At 39.9% G+C, this 13,704-nt stretch overlaps 1 protein-coding gene across 5 annotated transcripts in view; it reads left to right on the plus strand.

Annotated features, from left to right (window-relative positions):
* Nucleotides 1-252: 252 nt before the first annotated feature.
* The window catches only part of SNX14 (sorting nexin 14), a 91,446-nt gene continuing 77,994 nt past the window's right edge, over nt 253-13,704 (plus strand). For 2 of the 5 annotated variants that reach the window (XM_027601413.2, XM_027601417.2), the window contains exon 1: nt 255-2,244. In XM_027601413.2, coding sequence (XP_027457214.1) covers nt 2,051-2,244 — 194 coding nt within the window. In that variant the 5' untranslated portion in view covers nt 255-2,050. Of the gene's footprint in view, nt 2,245-13,704 lie in introns of all 5 variants that reach the window. The other 3 variants (XM_027601415.2, XM_027601414.2, XM_027601416.2) reach the window with 3 other exon arrangements.

The raw sequence follows: 13,704 nt of genomic DNA on the forward strand, positions 1-13,704 counted from the left end.
GCTTTTCATAGAAGAAATTTATTTTTGTTTTTCCCATTTCTAAGCATAATAATAATATGAAAATTTAAATTATTCTAATTGCCCCTACTGAGAAACTCATATGGGAAAAAGTCTAAGTTGGATGTCTAAAGATGTCTAATTTGAACAGGAAACGTTTTATCTTTGAAATGTACTGGTTCTCAGTGCAAAGTTGAACAGTAATTTCAGAACAAGCCTTTAAGGAAATAAAATATTTAAACAAAATGGATTGGCAGTATAACTTCACAGAAAAGTTTAATACAGTAACTTGCCCTAGTATTACTCAAGTACATAGTAGGCCCTTGATACATGTAGATTAGTTCAACATATGACCTTTTATACTTTAGTGTGCTCTAGAATGTTCATATAAACAAGGGGTTCTAGATTAATTTAAAGACGATTTAAAAAAGGCTGCAAAAGTTAAATCAGTATACTAAATATTTAATTGTGTACCTTAAAACATTAAAAAAAATCACTAAGTTTTCCAGTGATGTTACACAGTATTTTAAATGGTTTAATCAGAAATGGTACAGCATGAGTGTATTTGTGATGTTAGTTTAGACAATACCTAATGATGAGGACCAGTGAAATGTTATATACCACTGTGGAATTGTTAAACCATTGTAGGAAGAAATTTGACAGTATCTTGTTCTTACCCTTTGATCAAGTAACTGTATTGATGTTGATCCTAAAAAAATGATTAGAAATGTGTCTAAATTTATGATAGAAAATGTTAATAATCATTATAATGTCAGTGAAATTAAATAGCATTAATAGAATAGTTTAAAGACGGTACATTCTGAAGGAAAATAATGCATCACTGAAGATCTGTGTATTCATAATAACATGGGAAAATATTCATGAAAGCGTACATGCACCATTTAAAAAAAACCCTAATTTCTGAACATATCTGTTCTGCACTTTGGAGGGTAAGATCTTAAGGAAATAAAAATGACGTGCCGGCTCTGGGGTTAGAACTACTTCAAATCCCGGTTTTGCTAGCTGTAGGATTCTGAGCAAGTTCCTTTACGTCTCAGTAATCTAGCTGTGAATTGGGAAAATCAAGAGTACCTCCATCATGAGGTGTGGAGGTTAAATGAAAGTGTTTAGCGCGCCGCCTAAATAAATGTTACGATGTCTTCCTGCATTTCTGAGAGTAGCGGAAAATAGGAAATTAATATTCAGAAATGGGATGACTTAAGCGAAAGCTCCGCGAGGCAAAAGGGATTTAACCTAACTTGCCAACTTGCCTTGTCCAAACGCTTGGGATTTTGATTAGGCCACGCGAGGCCGTGGTGACCTGAGCTCTACCTTTCCCCTGAGCGCGCAGAATACGCTCTCGCAGGGGTGGCGGCCCGGTGGGTTTGACTCCCGTATTCCAGGGATGTTTTACTCACCCGCCGCCCCCCCCCCCCCCCGCCAATTAAGGACTCAGAGTCGTCCCCCTGTTCTCTCCCTTGGGCGTCGCGTAAAGCTCGACCTGTCCCCATCCGGAGCAGAGCAGGAGGCGTGGAGAGTGGCGGGGGCCGCGACCACGCACTCCATCCCTCCGCCGGCTCGCGTCACAAAGACTACAGTCCCCAGCGGGCCCCGCGAGCTCTGGATGTCCCGCAGGGAGGGCCCGGCGGCTGCGCGGGGCTGTAGTTTCTCCCGTGCTCGGGCACAGCCTTTCTTTTCTCCTCCGCGATACAGGCGGTTACTGGCTGCTGCAGCTTCCCCCTGATTTCCGAAAAAGGCTACTCGCCAGTGGAGTCCGGCCCCTCGTAGGGGACGGCGCGCGACCCTGGCCAAGAGGGCGGAGCGGGGCGACGCGCTAGGCCTCGCAGGGGGTAGTGACCTCCGGCACGTCGTGCTGCAGTCCCCTCAGCCGGCCGCGGGAGGAGAGCGAGAGGGGAGGGGGAGGGGGCGGGGGCCGCGCACGCGCGGCGGGGCCTTGGGCGGGGCCTTGGGCGACAGCAGCCTGCGGACAGTCCGCCGGTCCGCGGCTGTGTGGGTAGCTGCCCGGCCGGCGGGGCTGAGACGCGAGAGGTTGATGGGGGTGGCCTCGACCTCAGTCTGTAGCAGAGCTTCAGTCACACCAACGGAGATGGTGTCCTGGGTGAGGACGATGGGGGAGAAGCTGAAGCAGCGGCTGCGGCTGGACGTGGGACGCGAGATCTGCCGCCAGTACCCGCTGTTCTGCTTCCTGCTGCTCTGCCTCAGCGTCGCCTCCCTGCTCCTCAACAGGTAACGCCGCAGCGCGGAGCTGGCGAGCGGCTGCTCTGCGAGGCTGCGGACGGGGGCCCGTGTTACTTCACCGTGTGGAGACCGCCCGGGGCTGCGCCGCTGTGGCGTGTGCGGCCGGCTGCGAGGCCTTGGGAACAGCGGCCTTGGGGAGCTGGGCGGAGCGTCCGGGCCCGGAAGTGCGAGCGGGGGTGGAGTGCGTTCCAGTGCCCCCTTTCCTGAGGCCGGGTCTCCTGAGACACCTGGCCCCGATTCTTACCTACTTTTTACCTGTTCCTTAAACCTGGGGCTCCATCATCGCTGTTTTTCAGAGGAGTGAAATCTGTATGTGCATCCCAATTTGAGACCTTGCAGGGGCGGTCCGGTCAGCTGACGAAGGAGGGTTCCAGGTCTTGTAGCGGCCCCGGTTTTAGGCGGACTCCCCTCGTTTTCAACACACGCATGCGCACACACTGCACGCACAGGCACACAGTCTTACAGCCAAAGGGCGCACACGCACGCTCACGGTCTTACAGCTGAAGTGCACACACCCACACACACGGTCTCAGCCGAAGGGCGCGCACGCACACGCACGCACAGTCTTACAGCCAAAGGACGCACACGCACGCTCAGTCTTAGAGTTGAAGTGCACACACGCACACACACGGTCTCAAGCCCAGGGGCGCGCGCACACACACAGCACGCATAGTCTTACAGCGGAAGCTCACACACACAGTTTTAGAGCTGAAGCACGCACACATGCACACCCACACTCACAGCTGAAGGGCGCACACGGACACACAATCTTAACAGCCGCAGGGTGCATACGCGCTTACAGCTGAAGAGTGCGTGCACACACACGTACAATCTTACAACTGAAGCACATACATGCTCACAGTCTTAGAGCTGAAGCGCGCGCAAGCACAATCATGCAGTCGAAGCATGCACACGTGTGTGCACACATGCACACGATCTCGCAGCCCAAGCACACTTTTACAACTGAAGTACACACACGCACACAGTCTTCAGCTGAAGGACTCACAGTCTTATTTTTTATTACTAAAGATTTTATTAGCGCGCAGGAGCAGGGGGAGGGGTGGAGGAAGAGGGAGAGCAAACTCCCCACTGAGCAGGGAGCCCCATACGGGGCTCCATCCCAGAACTCTGGGATCGTGACCTGAGCTGAAGGCCGACCTTAACTGACTGAGCCACCCAGGTGCCCTCACACACAGTCTTGTTGCCGAAGCTTTTCCCAGAGGGTGGTTGGTTAAAATGGATGATCGTAAAGATTTGTTGGAAGTCAGAAAGCAAAATAGTACCTGTCTCAATATCTCTAGAATATTCCAAAAGGAAAGATTGAAAGTTGAAATTGATAAATTCAGTTGACATTTTGAAATGGGAAGGTTCTGTCCCTGAAATAAATTTGATTTCCTTCAATTAGCTATTTCCAGAAATGGTAACGATGAAATAGGTAGCAGAGGAGAACTTTTCCTTAAGATTATTTCCAAATTGCTCTTGGTGGAAAGGAGTCTGAGACACTTGTCAGCAACGGCATCTGCATGATAATGTTTTGAACATGAAACCATCTCTACTCTTAATTTTGGGGTAGTTGATCCCTGAGGATAGGAATGGGAAAGCATTCGCCAGGAATTTGGTGATTTAATTTTGCTCTAAGGTAACCATTTCCTGTGACTGTTGGAGTTGAATTTTTTCCCTACCCATTTTGCTTTCTTGTTAGTTGACTCTGGGTTAATGTATTAGGTTTAAGTAGCAATTGATATTTTACTGGAAAATGTGCTTTGATTGTGATAGTAAGGTGTTTGATTTTAGGAATATGGAGGAAGGGGAATCCTTAACAGAGTGGAAATGAGTTATTAAATACTTGCTTTCTGTCATCTGAAAGGTATTCTAAGCTAGATGAATAACTTTAGTATGAAAGATAGGTAAACGTTCTGGGATTAGTAAGTTTTGTCCAGGAATTCTTAACCTATCTCCTTTGGTAGATGGGTCAGTTTAGGCGTCCAAGGTAGGACATGCAAGATCAGGTTGAACTAGATTTCTGAGGTCGCCTACTTAATTATAGCATATAGTGTTCTTTGTTGTTAAGAAGTCATAGGATGCCATCTGATCTCTACCCTGTATCTTTATTTGTATTATGCAAAGAAAGAAGGATGTAATACATAAATGTTATCTCTGAGTGGTTGGGTTTATGAGTGAAATTGTTTTTGCATACATTTTTTGGTATTTTTTTTGTTACTGTTGAAAGCAGCAAAAGTGACCTTAACCATGATAGAACTGTCTTGATGAAAAGAATGGTTAGGGGCACCTGGGTGGCTTAGTTGTTAGGCGTCTGCCTTTGGCTCAGGTCATGATCCCAGGGTGCTGGGATCGAGTCCCACTTGGGCTCCCTGCTTGGCGGGAAGCCTGCTTCTCCCTCTCCCACTCTCCCTACTTGTGTTTCTGCTCTTGCTATTGCTCTTGCTGTCGCTATCGACAGAGTATATATAGTGTGTTTTTCAGTGTATTGTGTGATTTTCTTTAGAATATGTGTGTACATTCATATGTACATACAAAGACGTATGTTTATGTATGCTTTGTCTATCTCTGGAAGATTGTTATATAAGAAAATGTGGTCCCTTCTGGGAGTGGGGAATATGAGGCACATTTATTCAGAAATTTAAGAAAAACATGTATATATATAATAATATTAGGGGTATAATGATGAAATTTGAAATGAGAAGATAGGCTTAATGTATACCATCAATAAGTGATTTCTTGGGGCACCTGGCTGACTCAAGTCAGAAGAACATGCGACTCGTGATCTTGAGGTTGTGAGTTTGAACCCCACGTTGGATGTAGAGATTACTTAAAAAAAAAATCTTAAATGATTTTGGAGCGCCTGGGTGGCTCAGTCATTAAGTGTCTGCCTTCAGCTCAGGTCATGATCCCGGGGGACCTGGAATCGAGCCCCGCATCAGGCTCCCTGCTTGGTGGGAAACCTGCTTTTCCGTCTCCCACTCTCCCTGCTTGTGTTCCCTCCCTCGCTGTCTCTCTCTGTCAAATAAATAAATAAAATCTTAAAAAAAAACTAAATGACTTCTACACAGGCATTTCAACAGTTTTTAGAAATAACTTTAAAAGAAATTTTCAATTTAAAATCCTTCCTGGTTAGTATGGAGATTTGGAGCTTTCCTTCTATATGGTTAAACTTAGAATAATAGTCTTTTTCAAAATTATTAAAAAAAATTTTTTTTAATTTTATTTTAAGTAGGCTCTACATCCATTGTGGGGCTTGAACTCATGATCCTGAGGTCAAGAGTCACATGCTCTATCGACTGAGCCAGCCAGGCACCCCTGAGATTAATTTTTTCTCTTATAGTCTTGAAACTTTAAATCATAAAGCTCTTTCAAGGTATTATTTAGTATATAAATTTTTCTTTCAAAATGAATTAAGATCATGAATCTTTTCAGGCGCCTGGGTGGCTCAGTCGTTGGGCGTCTGCCTTCGGCTCGGGTCATGATCCCAGGGTCCTGGGATCGAGCCCCACATCGGGCTCCCTGCTCGGTGGGGAGCCTGCTTCTCCCTCTCCCACTCCCCTACTTGTGTTCCCTCTCTCGCTGTGTCTCTCTCTGTAAAATAAATAAATAAAATCTTTAAAAAAAAAAGATCATGAATTTTTTTTTAAAGATTTTTTTTATTTATTTGAGAGAGACAGAGATAGCAACAGAGATAGAGAGAGCAAGAGCAGGGAGAAGAGGGAGAAGTAGGCTCCCCACTGAGTAGGGAGCCTGATGCGGGGCTCGATCCCAGGACTCTGGGATTGTGTCCTGAGCCTAAGGCAGACTCTTAACTGACTGAGCCACCCAGGTGCCCCAAGATTATGAATCTTATCTGTGGAAAGATAAATAGCTATAAGCTTTGGTTATTATAAATGATTTGTGGGATGAATAGAGTAACATGCTTTATATATTTCAAATTATTTGTGAAATCACTGTTACAGTATTGTTAGGGAAAGCAAGGAGCATAGATACATTTACTAATGGTAGTGTTGAATATTTCAGTGTTATAATAAGGAATGTTTTAAGTTACATGCTAGTAATAATAATGGTAATAGTAATAATAGCTAACACTTTGTGAGTGTTTTGTTTGGCCCAGGTGTAGTATTAAGAGTTTTCTTTGATTATTGAGGCAATTTATTGTTGTGGTTGAAAGTTTTGAATCTGAACTTCAATGTAAGGATTTTATTCTGCCTCCCCCATTAATCAGTTATGTGGCTTTGGATAAGCAATCTAACTTTTATCTGTCATGGTGCTGTTATCTGTAAAATGGGGGATAATACTAGTACCCATATTATATGATTATTTTGATGATTAAAGGGTTAATACATCGAAAGTGTTTTGAATGGTGCTCAGGACGTAGAACATACTCTTATTAAATGTTAGCAGTTATTTTTGTCTCATTTATTCTAGCACCCCGGTAGACTCCCTTGTCAGTAACCTCAGTTACCATTGATCAGTTTTGCTTGTTTTTGAATTTCATATAAATGGAATTATATGGTCCTCTTGTATCTAGTTTCTTTTTCTTTTCTTTTTTTTTTCTCTCAACTCTTTTGAGATTTGTCCATATTGTTGTGTATGTCAGGACTTCAGTCTCTTTTGTTATTGTGCAGTATTCCACTGGGAATATGACATACTTTGTTTATCCATTCTTCTGTTGAAGGGCATTTGACTTGTTTACAGTTTTTAGCTATTATGAATAATGCTGCTATGAATATTGTTATATATATTTCTTTTGATAGATTTCTTTCTTTTGGGTAGATGCCCCTGGATAGAAATGCTTAGTCATAGTGTATGTGTTTGTTTAACTGAAGTAGATACTGCCAGATAGTTTTCCAAAGTGGTTGTACTAATTTACACTCCTGCCAAAACATTTGACTGTTAAGTCTGATATTGTCTGTAGGTTTAATTTAGTCGTTTTAGTGAGTAGAGGTAGCTCATTGTAGTTTTAATTAGTTGATTGTAACTTAATTGTTAGCTATAGTCATCATGTTGTACATTACATCCCTAGTACTTAATCTTCTTGGAAGTTTGTACCTTGACCACCTTCCTGCAATTTCCTCTCCCCTATGCTCCACCTCTTGTAACGACAAATCTGATCTCTTTTTCTGTGAGTTTTTTTCCTTAAGATTTTACATATAAGTGAGATCATGCACTATTTTTATTTTCTCTATTTGACTTATTTCACTTAGCATAATGCCTTTAAGGTCCGTCCATGTTGTCCCAAATGGTAGGATTTCCTCATTTTTTATGGCTGAATAATATTCTTTTGTGTGTGTATATATATACACACACACCACAGCTTCTGGAATTGCTGAATTATATAGTAGTTTTATTTTTAACTTTTTTGAAATCCTCCAAACTGTTTTCCATAGTGGCTGTATCAGTTCACATTCCACCAATAGCACAAAAGGGTTCTCTTTTCTCCACATCCATACCAGCATTTGTTATTTCCTGTCTTTTTTAAAAATATTTTTAATTTTTTTAAAAAAGATTTTATTTATTTATTTGACAGAGAGAGAGAGAGAGAGAGCGCTCACAAACAGGGGGAGCAGCAGGGAGAGGGAGAAGCAGGCTCTCTGCTGAGCAGAGAGCCGGATGCGGGACTTGATCCTGGGATCATGACCTGAGCCAAAGGCATATGCTTAATCAACTGAGCCACACAGGCACCCCAATCTCTTGTCTTTTTGATGGTGGCCATTCTAACAGGTGTGAGGTGATATCTCATTATGGTTTTAATTTGCATCTTCCGAATGACTGTGATGATGTTGAACATCTTTTCATGTACCTGTTGGTATTTCATATAACTTCTTTGGAGAAATGTGTATTTAGGCCCTCTGCACACTTTTTTTTTTTCCCTTTTTTAACCAGCAAAATGGGTTTATTCAGGAATAGTAGAGCAATGGGCAATTGCTATGGGAAGCCAGAGATAAGCCTGAAGATCAAAGGAGAGGAATGTAATTTAATAGAGAAAAGGAGGAAGATGGGAGGGTCTGTTTTGAATAAAAGTCCATTGGAAGAAAGGGACAATGCAGGGTGGTGGTGGTTTCTCATTGCCTGAGTTGTGGTATATTCTTATTGGCTGGGCTTGTTGCTGTGCAAGAAAAATTTCTTCCCCTTGCTGGAGTACTAAAGTAGGCTTCTTCCTGTTGAAGTGCAAGGTTGTCCCGAGTTGTGTGAATTCTTTATGTATTTTGGATATGAACTCCTTATCACATATATGGTTTGCAAATATTTTTTTTGCATTTCATCCATAGGTTGTCTTTTTACTTCACTGATGATTCTTTATTTTTTAAAGTACCACAACTTGCTTACATACACTTATAACTTAGTATGTGACAAGCTATTCTAAGCACATTTGTGATCTTATTTAATCATTGTAACAACTTTGAGTTAGGTATTATTATTACCTCATTTTATAGAGGACCAAACAAGACTCAGAGCAGGTGATTTGCATTGTGTCATAGCCAGAATTTGAACCCAGACAGACAGACTCTAGGATATCATATATTTTGTTCCCAAACTTCTAAGTTCTGTTTCTTCTCTTTATTTTTCTCTTCCTATAACAGTACCAGATTTTTTTTTTTTTTTACAGTAGTGTTGTGTTTCACAGTGTGGTTTTATATCTGCTAGGACAAATTCTCACTCTTGGCCCTTCTTATCCAAAGTTGGTGTAGCTCTTTTTAAACCTTTATTTTCGGGACACCGGGGTGGCTCAGTAGGTTAAGTGTCTGCCTTCAGCTCAGGTCATGATCCCAGCGTCCTGGGATCAATCCCGCGTCAGGCTTCCTGCTCAGTGGGGAGTCTGCTTCTCCCTCTGTGTGCTTGTGTGTGCACTCTCTCTCTCAACTAAGTAAATAAATCTAAAAATAAATAAGTAAATAAACCTTTATTTTCCCTATACATTTTAGAATGAACATATTAAATTTCTCAAAAGATTGAGCTGGAATTTTGATTGTAGTTTCTGGTTGTTTATGTATTGTCACATAACAAACCATCCCCAAAATTTGTGGTTTAAGTCAACAACAACATCTTATTTGCTCACAGAACTGTAATTTGGGCAGGAGTTGGTAGGTACAGCTAATTTCTATTCACTGTGCATCATCAGCTGGGCACCATGAGGCAGGGGGCTAGAATAGTAATTGTTGGCTTCTTCATTCATGTATGTGACAGTTGATGCTGGTTGTTGGCTGTGATCTCAGAAGGACTATAGGCCAGAACCTGTACATATGGCCTTTATGTGTGGCTTTTTTCCCCAACATGGTGCTGGCTTACAAAGGTGAGCATCCTGAGAAAGGGAGCCTGCCGGAAACCATATCCATTTTATGACCTAGTTTTGGAGGTTAGATAGCTTCACTTCTGCTACATTCTCTTAGTTGTAGTGTTATTAGGGCTACCCCTATTCAAGGGGGAGGAAATAACATTCCTGTTTTTGATGTGAAGAGTGTCAAAGAATTTGCAGTCATATTTAATACCACCACAGTATTATTAATTTGTGAATTAATCTGGGTAGAATTTATATCTTTACTATTTTTAAAGGTTTCATCCATGAACATAAACTCTCCATTCATTCAGATCTGTTCTTTTGTCTTTAATCGCTTTTTATTCATTTAAAAAGAGTTTATTATGGAATATTGTAAACATACATAAAATAAAAATAGAATTGTATAATGAAACCTGTTAAGTATCTGTCACCAAGCTTAAAAAACTATCAGCTCAGGTCAAATATCACCCCCCCTCAATTATTTTGAAGCAAATCCCGCATGACATATTTTATCTATAAACATTAAAAATTCCAGTATGTGTCTCTTAACAGATAAGTCCTTTTTTTCTTCCATAGCCATAATACCACTTCACATCAAAAAAAGGTAATTTCTTAACATCATCAAATATCCATTCAATGGTCAGATTTCCCTGAATTTGCTAGAATTCCCCCCATCATTTTATGATAAAAAAATTTTTAAGCATACATCAGTGTATGAATTTACAATAAATGACCAGTTATGTACTGCCTAGATTTTACCATTAACATTTTACTATATTTTCACATGCTTTATGATGTTTCTATTCTCTATCCATAATGAATCATTTGTAAACGGCTTTTTACAGTTAATCAAATTAAGATCCAAATATGGTCTTTTAATTTGAAAGTTCCCTCCCCTCCCCATACATCCCACTTTGTTTTAACCTTGCAATTTATTTGTTGAAGAAAGTGGGCCATATGTTCTGTGGAGTTTTTTATTTTATTTTATTTTTTTAAGATATTATTTATTTGAGAGAGAGAGAGACATTGAGAGAGGGAACACAAGCAGGCAGAGTGGGAGAGGGAGGAGCAGGCTTCCAGCTGAGCAGGGAGCCCCCGTGCGGGGCTGGATCCCAGGACCCTGAGATCATGACCTGAGCTGAAGGCAGACGCTTAACGACTGAGCCACCCAGGCGCCTCTGTGGAGTTTTTATAGTCTGTAGTGTTGTGGGTATGTTCTTTTCCCTCTCTGGTTCCCTGTGAACTCATTGTTAGATCAAGAGGTATCATTGTTTTGATTTTTTTTTTCTCCTTTAGTCTATGGTGGTGTAGATTTAAAGATAATGAACTATTTAAAAACATGCCTTTCTTATGATGTATTATTTTTTATTTTATGATATGCTGCTGGTTTTAGTTAACTAATATTTTACTTAGTATTTCATAAGTAAAATAGACCTAATGATTTTCTTATATTGTCTTTATCTGATTTCAGAATTAAAATTATATTAGTCCTTTTAAATTAGCAGCTTTCTCTCTCTCTCTCTTTTTTTTTTTTTCCTGAAGTCATCTATATAGGATAGGGATTATCTATCTCATTACAGTTTGGTAAAACCATTTGGGCCAGGGTCTTTTTTTTTTTTCCTTCAGCCATGTCTCTGATTACTATTTTAATTCCTGTAATGATAATTGGTCTATATAAGTTATCTAGTTCTTCACTTACTAATTTGTAGCATTTTTGTCTTTTTCCAAAAATTTATGTTCTGTAGGTTATCCAGTTTATGATCTAGTTGTTCATAGTTTAATTTTTCATTTCAGTTTTAGCTGTCATTATTTCTTCTTCATTCTGTATTTTGTATATTTGTATTCTCTTTTTCTTTTATTCCTTGATCTGTCTTGCTAAAACCTTGTCTTTTTTATTAGCTTTTGATTATGAAAATTTCCAAGCATGCATAGAAAAAAGAGAGTACAAGGAACTTCCAAGCACCCATCACTCAGCCTCAACAACCATCAATATTTTGCATGTTTGAAAAATATCTAATCTTCCTCCATTTTAAAAATCACTTCTACACAAAGCCATAACCTTAAAAAATTAACAGTAGTTGGTTAATATCATCTAATAACAAGTCCATAATCAAATTTTCCTAATTGTGTAAAAATTTGTAGTATATCTATACTAATCAGGATCTAAAATAGGTCCGCTCATTGTATGTGGGAGCTACATCTCTTAAGCTTTTGTAAATCTCTTATAATTTAGAGTAAGAGTTTGCAAAAATTTTTCTATAAAGTGTCAGATAGTAAGTATTTTAGACTTTTGGGCTGCATCAGGCTCTGTCCCATATTCTTTTTTTTTTTTTTCTTTTCAAAGAACCCTTAAGAAATGTAAAAACCTCTCTTAGCTTGAGAGCCATACCAAAGCAGGTGGCATTTGGCCCACAAGCCATAGTTTGTTTAGCTGGATCTAGAACATTCCTCCTTACCTGCTTCTCTCCCCTCTCCCCACCATTGACTTGAAGAAACTGGGTCATTTGTTCACACTTTAGCTGTTAGTTTCCTCATGGTGTCTTGATTTTTTTATCCTTACCTGCATATTTTTTGTAGACAGGGTGTTCGATTTATAAATTTGATTAGATTTAAATTTTTGTGTGTATGCAAGAATACTTTGAAGATGCTCTGTTCATCTTATTGTATCACATGAGAGGATAATTCCACATAAGATGGAGTTGCCTTACTTTTTGTGGATTTGGGTACTGACAGCTAATACTTTGCCCAACAAACTTCTTTTTTTTACCATTTATTTATTCCCTGAAAGAGTTACTTCATTATAGGTTGCAACATGATGATTTTCTCATTTTTTCATTCCTTGTATATTTTAAAATTTGAATTCTTTCTCTCTTTTTTTTTCTTCTAGAATTGCTTTACTTCGCCTGTTAGGTCTATTTAGCTACAGTAAAGTACAGCTCAAATTGGAAAAGAAGGATAAATCCAATTAGAGCTTTGCTTATTTTATTAATTTTTCAAAAACCAAGCTTATATTTGTTATTGTTGTTTGCTTTATTGATTTCTATTCTTTATTGTTTCCTTCCTTTTTATGTGTTTGGATCCTGTTTTTTCCTCCAACTTGCTGAATGCTTAGCTTCCTGGTTTTAGTATTTGTCTCTGATTGATGCAGGGTTTCTCATCCTCAGCACTATTGATAATTTGGGTTAGATAATTTTTTGTTGTGAGGTGCTGGCCTGTGCATTGTAGGATATTTAGCAGCAGCAGTCTTGGTCTCAAGCCACTTGATGTCAATAGTGCACTTTCCCTTTCCCCCCTCCACAGTGACAATCAAAAATGTCTGCATATACTGCCAAATACCACCTGTGGGGCAAAACACCCTTGGTTGAGAACCACTGGATTAATGCATTTAAGGATATAGATTTTCTTCTTAAATAATACCTTAGTTATTGCTTGCCTTAGTTAAAGCCCACATGTATTGCATGTAGTATTTATTGTCATTCAGTCTAAGGTCTGTTATTTGATCTATAGGTCTATAATTCCTAATGTGCAATTCTGAAACCAAAAGCTCTGAAGAAGTAACTTTTCCGCTAAGTTTGTACCGATTATATTTGATGACAAAACCTGACCTGAATAGACATAAGACTATTTATAGTCTTTCTTTTTTAGGATTTTATTTATTTATTTGACAGAGAGAAAGAGAGAGCACAAGCAGGGGGAGTGGCAGGCAGAGGGAGAGGGAGAAGCAGGTTCCCCACTGAGCAGAGAGCCTGATGTGGGGCTCAATCCCAGGACGCTGAGATCATGACCCGAGCTGAAGGCAGATGTTTAACTGAGCCACCCAGGTGCCCCTGTTTATAGTCTTTATTTCTGATTTGTTTATTTCTTATTGCTTTTATGTTTTGCTGCAGAAATGTTAATATCTAATTATGGAGTGCTGCATTAGATCTCATTGGGAGTGTTAAATTATGTATGAAATATGTGCTATATAACTGTTCAAAAATCCTAAAAATTCTGAATTCTGAGTCATGTCTGTCTGGGTCAAAATGAATTTTGGTAAGCAGCTGTGAATAGGAATTTGATAATTTCCTCTCTGAAATACCTCTGTAATTTGAGTTAGTTTCTAAGTATAAAGTTTTTTTTAAAAGCTTGATGTCAAGTATGCTATTTTGGTTGGAGTGAAGTTT

Source organism: Zalophus californianus, chromosome 7 (genome assembly GCF_009762305.2).
Source record: "Zalophus californianus isolate mZalCal1 chromosome 7, mZalCal1.pri.v2, whole genome shotgun sequence".
Taxonomy (NCBI): domain Eukaryota; kingdom Metazoa; phylum Chordata; class Mammalia; order Carnivora; family Otariidae; genus Zalophus; species Zalophus californianus.